General features: G+C 49.3%; 1 protein-coding gene across 1 annotated transcript in view; it reads left to right on the top strand.

The window, feature by feature from the left end:
* Positions 1-7,753: 7,753 nt before the first annotated feature.
* Positions 7,754-11,725, top strand: part of LOC144602832 (uncharacterized) — a 34,503-nt gene continuing 30,531 nt past the window's right edge. The window contains 2 exon segments of the mRNA XM_078415952.1: positions 7,754-8,017; positions 8,019-8,153. Coding sequence (XP_078272078.1) covers positions 7,754-8,017; positions 8,019-8,153 — 399 coding nt within the window.

Here is an 11,725-nt window from a genome sequence, read left to right as displayed (position 1 = left end):
AGTCCAGAACCAGGGGCCACAGTTTAAGAATAAGGGGTGGGCCATTTAGAATGGAGATGAGGAAAAACTTTTTCAGTCAGAGAGTTGTGAATCTGTGGAATTCACTGCCTCCGAAGGCAGTGGAGGCCAATTAATTATCTGAATGCATTCAAGAGAGAGCTAGATAGAGCTCTTAAGGATAGCGACGTCAGGGGGTATGGGGAGAAGGCAGGAACGGGGCACTGATTGAGAATGATAGACAATAGACAATAGGTGCAGGAGTAGGCCATTCAGCCCTTCGAGCCAGCACCGCCATTCAATGTGATCATGACTTAGACGAAGGGATTAAAAGTACCATTAGCAAATTTGCAGATGATACTATGGCTGATCACTCTCAATCAGTACCCCGTTCCTGCCCTCTCCCCATACCCCCTCACTCCGCTATCCTTAAGAGCTCTATCCAGCTCTCTCTTGAAAGCATCCAACGAACTGGCCTCCACTGCCTTCTGAGGCAGAGAATTCCACACCTTCACCACTCTCTGACTGAAAAAGTTCTTCCTCATCTCCGTTCTAAATGGCCTACCCCTCATTCTTAAACTGTGGCCCCTTGTTCTGGACTCCCCCAACATTGGGAACATGTTTCCTGCCTCTAATGTGTCCAATCCCCTAATTATCTTATATGTTTCAATAAGATCCCCCCTCATCCTTCTAAATTCCAGTGTATACAAGCCCAATCGCTCCAGCCTTTCAACATACGACAGTCCCGCCATTCCGGGAATTAACCTAGTGAACCTACGCTGCACGCCCTCCATAGCAAGAATATCCTTCCTCAAATTTGGAGACCAAAACTGCACACAGTACTCCAGGTGCGGTCTCACCAGGGCCCGGTACAACTGTAGAAGGACCTCTTTGCTCCTATACTCAACTCCTCTTGTTATGAAGGCCAACATTCCATTGGCTTTCTTCACTGCCTGTTGTACCTGCATGCTTCCTTTCATTGACTGATGCACTAGGACACCCAGATCTCGTTGAACTCCCTCTCCTCCTAACTTGACACCATTCAGATAATAATCTGCCTTTCTATTCTTACTTCCAAAGTGAATAACCTCACACTTATCTACATTAAACTGCATCTGCCATGTATCCACCCACTCACACAACCTGTCCAAGTCACCCTGCAGCCTTATTGCATTTTCCTCACAATTCACACTACCCCCCCAGCTTAGTATCATCTGCAAATTTGCTAATGGTACTTTTAATCCCTTCGTCTAAGTCATGATCACATTGAATGGTGGTGCTGGCTCGAAGGGACGAATGGCCTACTCCTGCACCTATTGTCTATTGTCCATTGACTCAGTCTGAGGATCTGCTTCCTGTCTGATCTCGACCCAAAACGTCTCCAGCGATGCTGCTCGGCCCGCTGTGTTACTCCAGCATTGTGCGTCTATCTTCGCTGTAAACCGACATCTGCAGTCCCTTCCTGCACATGTTTACATATCTGTTGTGCTGCTGCAAGTAGAAATGTAATTGTTTCACTTTGAGACACACCAGGATTGAACACTCTTGACTCTTAAGAATCATAGAGTGATACAGCGTGCCCGCAGGCCCTTCGGCCCAACTTGCCCATACTGGCCAACATGTCCCAGCTACACCAATCCCATCTGCTTGCGTTTCGCCCATATCCCCCCAAACCTGTTATGTCATAAGGAAAAGGAGTAGATTTAGGCCATTCGGCCCTTCAAGTCTACTCCGCAGTTCAATCATGGCTGATCTATCTCTCCCTCCTAACCCCATTCTCCTACTTTCTCTTCACAACCACTGACACCCGTACTAATCAAGAATCTATCTACAGTATCTCTGCCTTAAAAATATCCACCGACTTGGCCTCCACAACCTACTACAACAAAGAATCCCACCGATTCACGACCCTCTGACTAAAGAAATATCTCCTCATCTCCTTCCTAAAAGAATGCCCTTTAATTCTGAAGCTAGGACCTCTGGTCCGAAACTCTCCCACTAGTGGAAACCTCCTCTCCACATTCACTCTATCCAATCCTTTCACCATTCTGTACGTTTCAATGAGGTCCCCCCCCACATCTAAACTCCAGTACAGGCCCGGTGGTGACAAACGCTCATCATAGGTTAACCTACTCATTCATGGGAACTCTAGAAAAATATCCATATCTCTTGAAAAATAAAACCGTAGGCCTTATCGCAACCAAAGACTGTCATTGTAGGTCTGAAGAAGGGCCTCGACCCGAAACGTCACCCATTCTTTCTCTCCACAGATGCTGCGTGTCCCGCTGAGATACTCCAGCATTTTGCGTTCATCTTCCGTCAAAGTAGTTCATGGTTAAGGTTTGTGTGCCGGCACAAGGATCTGCAGATGCTGGTTTACCAAAAAATATATACAAAGTGCTGGAGTAACACAGGGTCAGGCAACATCTCCGGAGGACATCTACAGTTCCTAATGCCTTCATTTTCCAAGCAGTCTGCAAAGGGGCAGAACGATCTGAAGTTCCAATTTTATCTCTTCATATCCAGTTATCAAATGCACGAAAGAAACAAAATGCTGGAGTAACTTAGCGGGTCGGGCAGCATCTCTGGAGAGAAGGAATGGGTGACGTTTCGGGTCGAGACCCTTCTTCAGACTCAAGTCAAGACCCCATTCCTTCTCTCCAGAGATGCCGCCTCTCCATCTGAGTTACTCCAGCTTCCTGTGTCTAATCTGCGGTTTAAACCAGCATCTGCAGTTCCTTCCTACACATTGCTATCAAGTGCAATTAATTTAAATTGTTCAGAGACAAGAACACAAAGTGTTCCAAGATAAATGTAATTAACTAACTGTCCCTCGCCACACTTATTTGATTTGACGTTAATATTCTAACTATGCGGACCTTGCACATTTTTATCTCCACTTTCTCTGTAACTGTAACGCTCTGACTGTAACGCTGTATTCTGCACGCTGGTGTTTAACCCTTTGCTCTCTCTCTGCTGCACTTGTGTGTGTGTGTGTTGATTATCATCATATCATATCATATACATACAGCCGGAAACAGGCCTTTTCGGCCCTCCAAGTCCGTGCCGCCCAGTGATCCAGTGATCCCCGTACATTAACACTATCCTACACCCACTAGGGACAATTTTTTTATTTTTTTAAAAAAATTTTAAAATTTTTTTTAACATTTACCCAGCCAATTAACCTACATACCTGTACGTCTTTGGAGTGTGGGAGGAAACCGAAGATCTCGGAGTAAACCCACGCAGGTCACGGGGAGAACGTACAAACTCCTTACAGTGCAGCACCCGTAGTCAGGATCGAACCTGAGTCTCCGGCGCTGCATTCGCTGTAAAGCAGCAACTCTACCGCTGCGCTACCGTGCCGGTATTCTGATTTGACTGGACAGAACACGAATACAGTTTTCAATTGCCAACAATAAACTGATACCAATATCAGTAACGTCTGACAGTGATTTTAAACCATTCAAAATAATTGTCGACGTTGTCCCAGCAGCACAGTGGTAAACAATGCACTGCTGATAGAGCAAGCGCCAGGGACCCGGTTCGATCCTGGCTACGGATGCCCTCCGTACGGAGTTTGCACGTTCTCCCTGTGACCACGAGGGTTTTCTCCGGGTGTTCCGGTTTACCCCTGCACTCCGAACACCAACAGGATGGTGGGCTGACTGGCTTTGGTAAATTTGGAAATTGTCCCTCGTGTGCAGGATTGTGCCAGAGGGCCGAAGGGGCGGTTTCCGCGCTGTTTTTCTAAAGTTTAAAACACGCATCCTGAACCAATCTTCCTATTTGCTGGTATCACAGGTATCACAAAATGCTGGAGTAACTCAGCAGGTCAGGCAGCATCTTGGAGAGAAGGAATGGGTGATGTTTCTTCAGACTGATGTCAGGGGACAAAGAAAGGATACAGGTGGAGACAGGGAGACAGTGGGAGAACTGGGAAGGGGGAGGGGAGGAAGAGAGGGACAGAGGAACTATCTAAAGTTAGAGCAGTCAATGTTCATACCGCTGGGCTGTAAGCTGCCCAATATGAGCGTAACTTCCCATTTACGAATGAGAATAAACAATACAAACTTCTGAAAACCTTTCTTACCCAGTACAGTCCTCCAGTAATGATCGGTATGGACCAACATCAACACACTTCTACCCACGAACGCAGGTCTGCCTTCCTCTTCCTACATTCAAGAGTCAAGAGTTAAGAGAGTCAAGTCAGGAGCATTTAATTGTCATATGTACCAAAAAAAAAACAACGAGACCTTCTTTGCTGCTGCTTAACAGGCCTGTTAACGCAATAATGCCACAGTCTTAGAATAAACGGGAGGCCTTATTAAAACTGAGGTGAGAAGGACATTTTTCACCCTGAGAGTTGTGAATTTGTGGAATTCTCTGCCACAGAGGGCAGTGGAGGCCAAATCACTGGATGGATTTAAGAGAGAGATAGATAGAGCTCTGGGGGCTAGTGGAATCAATGGATATGGGGAGAAGGCAGGCACGGGTTACTGATTGTGGATAATCAGCCACGATCACAATGAATGGCGGTGCTGGCTTGAAGGGCCGATTGGCCTCCTCCTGCACCTATTTTCTCTGTTTGTAATAACATACAGATGTAATGTTCACAGCTACAACATAACCATCACACAGCAGACACCACAGTCCATAGTTCTGGAGTAACTGAATGGGTCAGGCAGCGTCTCTGGAGAAAAGCAACAGGTGAGGTTTCGGGTCGAGACCCTTCTTCAGACTGAGATCCAGCGGAGAGGGAAACTAGAGGTATGAAAAGGTGCAGAACAAGTCAGAGGCGGCACCGATGACCAAAGAGGGAAGTGATAACGTGGCGATACAAACAGTGAAACTACCAGGACGACTGGGGGGGGGGGGGGGGGGGGGGGATGGAGAGAGAGAGAAGGAACCAAAAACACAGCCCATAGAGGTTCATGCCTGCTGAGGTGAGCGCTGAGCTGAGTTCAATGGCCTGATGGTTGTTGGGGGGAAACCCTTCTTGAATCCGGTGGTCACTGGTTCTCAGGCTCCTGTAAGATCACAAGTGATGGGAGCAGAATCAGGCCACTTGGCCCATCAATCCTACACCGCCGTGGTGTACCTCCCTCCCAATGGTAGCAGTGAGATGAGAGCGTGGCCAGGGCGCTGTGGGTGTCTGAAGAAGGGTCTCGACCCTTTTCATTTTCTCCAGAGATGCTCGTAGAGCCTCGTAGTCTGGGCCTCGTAGAAACATAGAAAATAGGTGCAGGAGGAGGCCATTCGGCCCTTCGAGCCAGCATCGCCATTCATTGTGATCATGGCTGATCATCCACAATCAATAAACCAGTGCCTGCCTGCTCCCCATATCCCTTGATTCCACTAGCGCCTTGAGCTCTATCTAACTCTCTCTTAAATCCATACAGTGATTTGGCCTCCGCTGCCCTCTGTGGCAGAGAATTCCACAAATTCACAACTCTCTGGGTGAAAAAGTTCCTTCTCACCTCAGTTTTAAATGCCCTCCCTTTTATTCTAAGACTGTGTGACCCCTGGTTCTGGACTCGCCCAACATTGGGAACATTTTTCCTGCATCTAGCTAGTCCAGTCCTTTTATAATTGTATACGTCTCTCTAAGATCCCCTCTCATCCTTCTAAACTTCAGTGAATACAAGCCTCGTCTTTTCAATCTTTCCTCATATGGCATCCCAGGGATCAATCTCGTGAACCTCAATTACAAGGATATCCTTCCTCAAATTAGGAGACCAAAACTGTACACAATACTCCAGATGTGGTCTTACCAGGGCCCTATACAAATGCAGAAGAACCTCTTTACTCCTATACTGAAATCCTCTCGTTATGATGAGTTGCTCCAGCTGGTTGTGTCTATCTTGGGTCTTGGATGATATTGGCCGCCTTGTTGATGCAGCGCCTTCCGTAGGTCCCCTGGATGGATCGGGAGTTCAATAGACAATAGACAATAGGTGCAGGAGGAGGCCATTCGGCCCTTCGAACCAACACCGCCATTCAGTGTGATCATGGCTGATCATTCACAATCAGTACCCCGTTCCTGCCTTCTCCCATACCCCCTGACTCCGCTATCTTTAAGAGCTCTATCTAACTATCTCTTGAAAGCATCCAGAGAATTGGCCTCCACTGCCTTCTGAGGCAGAGAATTCCACAGATTTACAACTCTCTGAGTGAAAAAGTTTTTCCTCATCTCCGTTCTAAATGGCCTACCCCTTATTCTTAAACTGTGGCCCCTGGTTCTGGGCTCCCCCAACATTGGGAACATGTTTCCTGCCTCTAACGTGTCCAACCGATTAATAATCTTATATGTTCCAATAAGATCCCCTCACATCCTTCTAAATCCCAGTCGCTCCAGTCTTTCAACTTACGACAGTCCCACCATTCGGGGAGTTAACCTTGTGCTCTTTATTGTTTGTGACTGCTTGGTAACGACAATTTCGTTCAAATTCACTTTGAATGACAATAAAAGCAATTTGATTTGATTTGCAGCGCCGGAGACTCAGGTTCGATCCTGACTACGGGTGCTGTACTGTAAGGAGTTTGTACGTTCTCCCCGTGACCTGCGTGGGTTTTCTCCGAGATCTTCGGTTTCCTCCCACACTCCAAAGACTTACAGGTATGTAGGTTAATTGACTGGGTAAATGTAAAAAATTGTCCCTAGTGTGTGTAGGATAGTGTTAATGTGCGGGGATCGCTGGGCGGTGCGGACTTGGTGGGCCGAAAAGGCCTGTTTCAGCGCTGTATCTGAAATATGAAATAATAATATGAAATATAAATATGAACCTCAATAGCAAAAATGTCCTTCCTCAAATTTGGAGACCAAAACTACACACAGTACTCCAGGTGCGGTCTCACTAGGGCCCTGTACAACTGCAGAAGGACCTCTTTGCTCCGTTCAGTACCTGTCAGGCTGTTTCTAGTGCTGTCTGTAATATCTTCAACCCATCAGCTCCCCAAGACTTTACAACTCGCGTACACATTGGGGGGGGAGGGGGGGGGGGGGGGGTCTGTTTCTCGCGGCCATTTAACTCACCTTCATTGAGACGTGCGAAGGAATCCCGGCGCACCCGAAGGAAACCCACTCGGATCACAGGGCGAACGTGCAAACTCCACGCTGGCAGCACCGGAGGTCAACCTCGAACCTAGGTCCCTCGAAGGTAGAAGAGAGAGAATGAGTCTGAAGAAGGGTCCCGACCCAAAACGTCACCTATCCATGTTCTCCACAGATGCTGCCTGACCCGCTGAGTTACTCCAGCACTCTGTGAAACGTCACCTATCCATGTTCTCCACAGATGCTGCCTGACCCGCTGAGTTACTCCATCCAGCACTCTGTGAAACGTCACCTATCCACGTCCTCCACAGATGCTGCCTGACCCGCTGAGTTACCCCAGCTCCTTGTGTCTATCGTCGGTGTAAACCGGCGACGTCAGTTCTCTGTGCCTGCATTCCAGTCCCTCCAATCTGGGAGGCAGCGGCTCGACGTTTTGCTGCGGTGCTTGGCGTTTCCCGCAGCGTTAACGTGACCGTTTTTTGCCTGGGTCAAGAGCGGTCCGAGTGTGAAACGAGCTGGAGACTTAAATCTCAGGCAGCCTTTCCTACCTCCCTCCCCACCCTGCTTCGCCCTGTCACCCCCCCCCCTCCCTCCCTCCCTCACCCCCTCCTTTCCCCTCCCCATTGACAATCGTCCCTTGAACTTCTGCCTGCAAACTCCTCTGGCGGAAGCCTGGCGCAGTGTGAAGCTGCGTTTGTAAAGATGGCTTCTGGAGTGCAGACGGGGGTTTTGAATTGTCCGATTTGCCTGAAGTTGTTCACCGAGCCGGTCTCGCTGGGCTGCGGGCACACGTTCTGCCACTCCTGCATCACCGAGATGTGGGACAAGGAAGGGCTGAACGCTTGTCCCGAGTGCCGAGAGGTCTTTCCGGCCAGAAACTTCGTGGTGAGTCGGGCCGTCGCCACCTTGGCCGAGAAGGCCAGGAACTTCAAGGAGGACTTCTCTCAGAAGGGGGGCCAAGGCCCACTGCAAGGCACACGAGGAAGAGGGGATGCTCTTTTGCGAGAACGACAAGGAGGTGATCTGCCTGAAATGCGTGGCCGCGCCGGAGCACGGAGACCATCGCTTCATGTCCATTAACGAGGCCGCCGAGACCTACAAGGTAAATGCCACTACCCGGCCTCCTAATCCTTACCCCCCCCCCCCCCCCCCCCCCACCTCCCTGTATTCCCTCGGAAGGAACTGCAGATGCTCTGGTTGAAACAGAAAATGGGCACGCAATGCTGGAGTAAACTCAGCATCTCTCGACAAAAGGAATAGGCAACGTTTCGGGTCGAGACCCTTCTTCAGACTGAACTGTCGCCTTTGCCCACCCATCTGCCAATGATCACACCCCCCCCCCCCCCCCTTAAAATGTGTCGACCTATCGATCTGAAGAAGGGTCTCGACCCGAAACGAGGAATTCTCTGCCTCAGATGGCAGTGGAGGCCAATTCTCTAGGTGCTCTCAAGAGAGAGCTAGATAGAGCTCTTAATGATAGCGAGTCAGGGGGTATGGGAAAAAGGCAGGAACGAGATTGAGAATGATCAGCCATGATCACATTGAGGGTCGGTGCTGGATCGAAGGGCCCGAATGGCCTACTCCTGCACCTATTGTCTGTTGTCACCCATTCCTTCTCTCCAGAGATGCTGCCTGTCCCCGTTGAGTTACATAGAAACATGGACAATAAGTGTAGGAGGAGGCCATTTGGCCCTTCGAGCCAGCACCGCCATTCACTGTGATCATGGCTGATCGTCCACAATCATGGGTTGATCATCCGCTACTCCGTCGTTTTGTGTCCATCGTCGGTGTAAAGCAGCTTCTGTAGTTCCCTTCCGACGCCTATCGACCTCGGCACGGTGGCGCAGCGGTGGGAGCTGCGGCCTCGCAGCGCCAGAGAACCCGGGTTCGACACTCTGACCACGGGTGCTGTCTGTCTTACGGAGTTTGGCAGGTTCTCCCCGTGACCCGCGTGGGTTTTCTCCGGGTGCACCGGTTCCTTCTACACTCAAAAAACCCCCACAAAAACGTGGGGGTTTGTAGGCCAATTGGCCTCGCTAAAAATTGCAATAGGGTAGTGTTAGTGTGCGGTGAGTCGATGGGCCGAAGGATCTGTTTCCGCGCTGTATCTCCAAACTGGAACTTAACCTAAACTTAGAAACAAGCAACAGCAGGCGCCGGTTTGCAGAGTCCGAGGAATGGTCTCAACCTGAAACGAGACCTATCCATGTTCTCCAGAGATGCTGAAGATAGACACGGAGTGCTTTAGTAACTCATCGGGTCAGGCAGCATCTCTGGCGAAAGGGACGGGTGACGCTTCGGGTCGGAACCCTTCAGACGAAAAGTAAGGGGGGTGGGGTGGTTGTGGAAATGAGGTAGGCAAAGGCCGGAACAAATCAGGATTGGCAACAGATGAGCAGGAAAGGTGGAGCTCATAATGGCCCATTGTTGGTGGGGAAGATGTGATAACGAAGAGACACAAGGATGCGAATAATGGAATGAGTAGGACGTGTAGGGTGGCGGGAGGGGGGAGGAAATGAGAGCGTAAGATGGACAATAGACAATAAACAATAGACAATAGATGCAGGAGGAGGCCATTCAGCCCTTCGAGCCAGCACCGCCATTCAATGCGATCATGGCTGATCACTCCTCAATCAGTACCCCCCGTTCCTGCCTTCTCCCCATACCCCCCTCAACTTCCGCTATCCTTAAGAGCTCCATCCAGCTCTCTCTTGAAAGCATCCAACGAACTGGCCTCCACTTGCCTTCTGAGGCAGAGAATTCCACACCTTCACCACTCTCTGACTGAAAAACTTCTTCCTCATCTCCGTTCTAAATGGCCTACCCCTTATTCTTAAACTGTGGCCCCTTGTTCTGGACTCCCCCAACACTGGGAACATGTTTCCTGCCTCTAATGTGTCCAATCCCCTAATTATCTTATATGTTTCAATAAGATCCCCCCTCATCCTTCTAAATCCAGTGGTATACAAGCCAAATCGCTCCAGCCTTTCAACATACGACAGTCCCGCCATTCCGGGAATTAACCTAGTGAACCTACGCTGCAACGCCCTCCATAGCAAGAATATCCTTCCTCAAATTTGGAGACCAAACTGCACACAGTACTCCAGGTGCGGTCTCACCAGGGCCCCGGTACAACTGTAGAAGGACCTCTTTGCTCCTATACTCAACTCCTCTTGTTACGAAGGCCAACATTCCATTGACTTTCTTCACTGCCTGCTGTACCTGCATGCTTCCTTTCATTGACTGATGCACTAGGACACCCAGATCTCGTTGATAGGAAATAGGAGTAGAACGGCCATTCGGCCCATCAAGTCTACTCCACCATTCAATCGAGGCTGATCTATCTCTCCCTCTGAACCGCATTTTCCTGCCTTCACAGCATAACCTCTGACACCCATACTAATCAAGAATCTATCTATCTGTGCCTTAAATATGTCCCCCATTCCTTCTCTCCAGAGACGCTGCCTGGCCCGCTGAGTTACTCCAGCATTTTGGGTCTTCCACCTATCACTTGGCAGGCGCTGTCCCGCCCGGCTTTCTCCGCCAACGACAAACAGTCTGAATGTCTCTGAACAGTCTCAAATTTGAGAAAGGATATTCTTGCTATTGAGGGCGTGCAGCGTAGGTTCACTAGGTTAATTCCCGGAATGGCGGGACTGTCGTATGTTGAAAGACTGGAGCGACTAGGCTTGTATACATTGGAATTTAAAAGGATGAGAGGGGATCTTATCGAAACGTATGATTATTAAGGGGTTGGACACATTAGAGGCAGGAAACATGTTCCCAATGTTGGGGGAGTCCAGAACCAGGGGCCACAGTTTGAGAATAAGGGGTAGGCCATTTAGAACAGAGATGAGGAAAAACTTTTTCAGTCAGAGAGTTGTGAATCTGTGGAATTCTCTGCCTCAGAAGGCAGTGGAGGCCAATTCTCTGAATACATTCAAGAGAGAGCTAGATAGAGCTCTTAAGGATAGCGGAGTCAGGGGGTATGGGGAGAAGGCAGGAACGGGGTACTGATTGAGAATGATCAGCCATGATCACATTGAATGGCGGTGCTGGCTCGAAGGGCCGAATGACCTCCTCCTGCACCTATTGTTTATTGTCGAAGGCCACGACCTTAAAAATCGTCTCTTAATTCGTTCCACCCGCTGAATTACTGGAGCGCTTTGCATTTCGTCTCGGTGTCAAGTGTCAGTTTTTTGTAAGCACGGTTTGCAAGCTTAGCTTGGCTTTGGAGACACAGCGTGGAAACAAACGAGTCAGCGATTCACTAACACAGTCGTACACACGAGGGACAATTTACATTTTACAGAAGGCAACTAAACTGCAAATATGTACGCCTTTGGAGTGTGGGAGGAAAGGGGAGCACCTGGAGAAAACCCACGCGGTCACAGCAGGGCCGTCTTAACGCATGGGCCTGATGGGCACTTGCCCGGGGGGCCACGAGCATAGGGGCCTCATGCTGACCTGTGTATGTTAAGTGATTTGCAATAAATAAATACTACTTTAAAAATGTAGGTTCAATAAGTGCTTTTTTCGCACCATTTTCGGTCACTAAGTGCTTCTCACAGCGATCTGTAAGTGCTTTTCGTAACAATGTAGCACCCTAAGTCCATCGCTAAGTGCTTTTCGTTAAGTGCTTTTCGCCAGCACAACAGGGGGGGGCTGGTAGGG

Source organism: Rhinoraja longicauda, chromosome 19 (genome assembly GCF_053455715.1).
Source record: "Rhinoraja longicauda isolate Sanriku21f chromosome 19, sRhiLon1.1, whole genome shotgun sequence".
Classification (NCBI taxonomy): Eukaryota; Metazoa; Chordata; class Chondrichthyes; order Rajiformes; family Arhynchobatidae; genus Rhinoraja; species Rhinoraja longicauda.
This window is presented reverse-complemented; position numbering and strand designations above follow the sequence as displayed.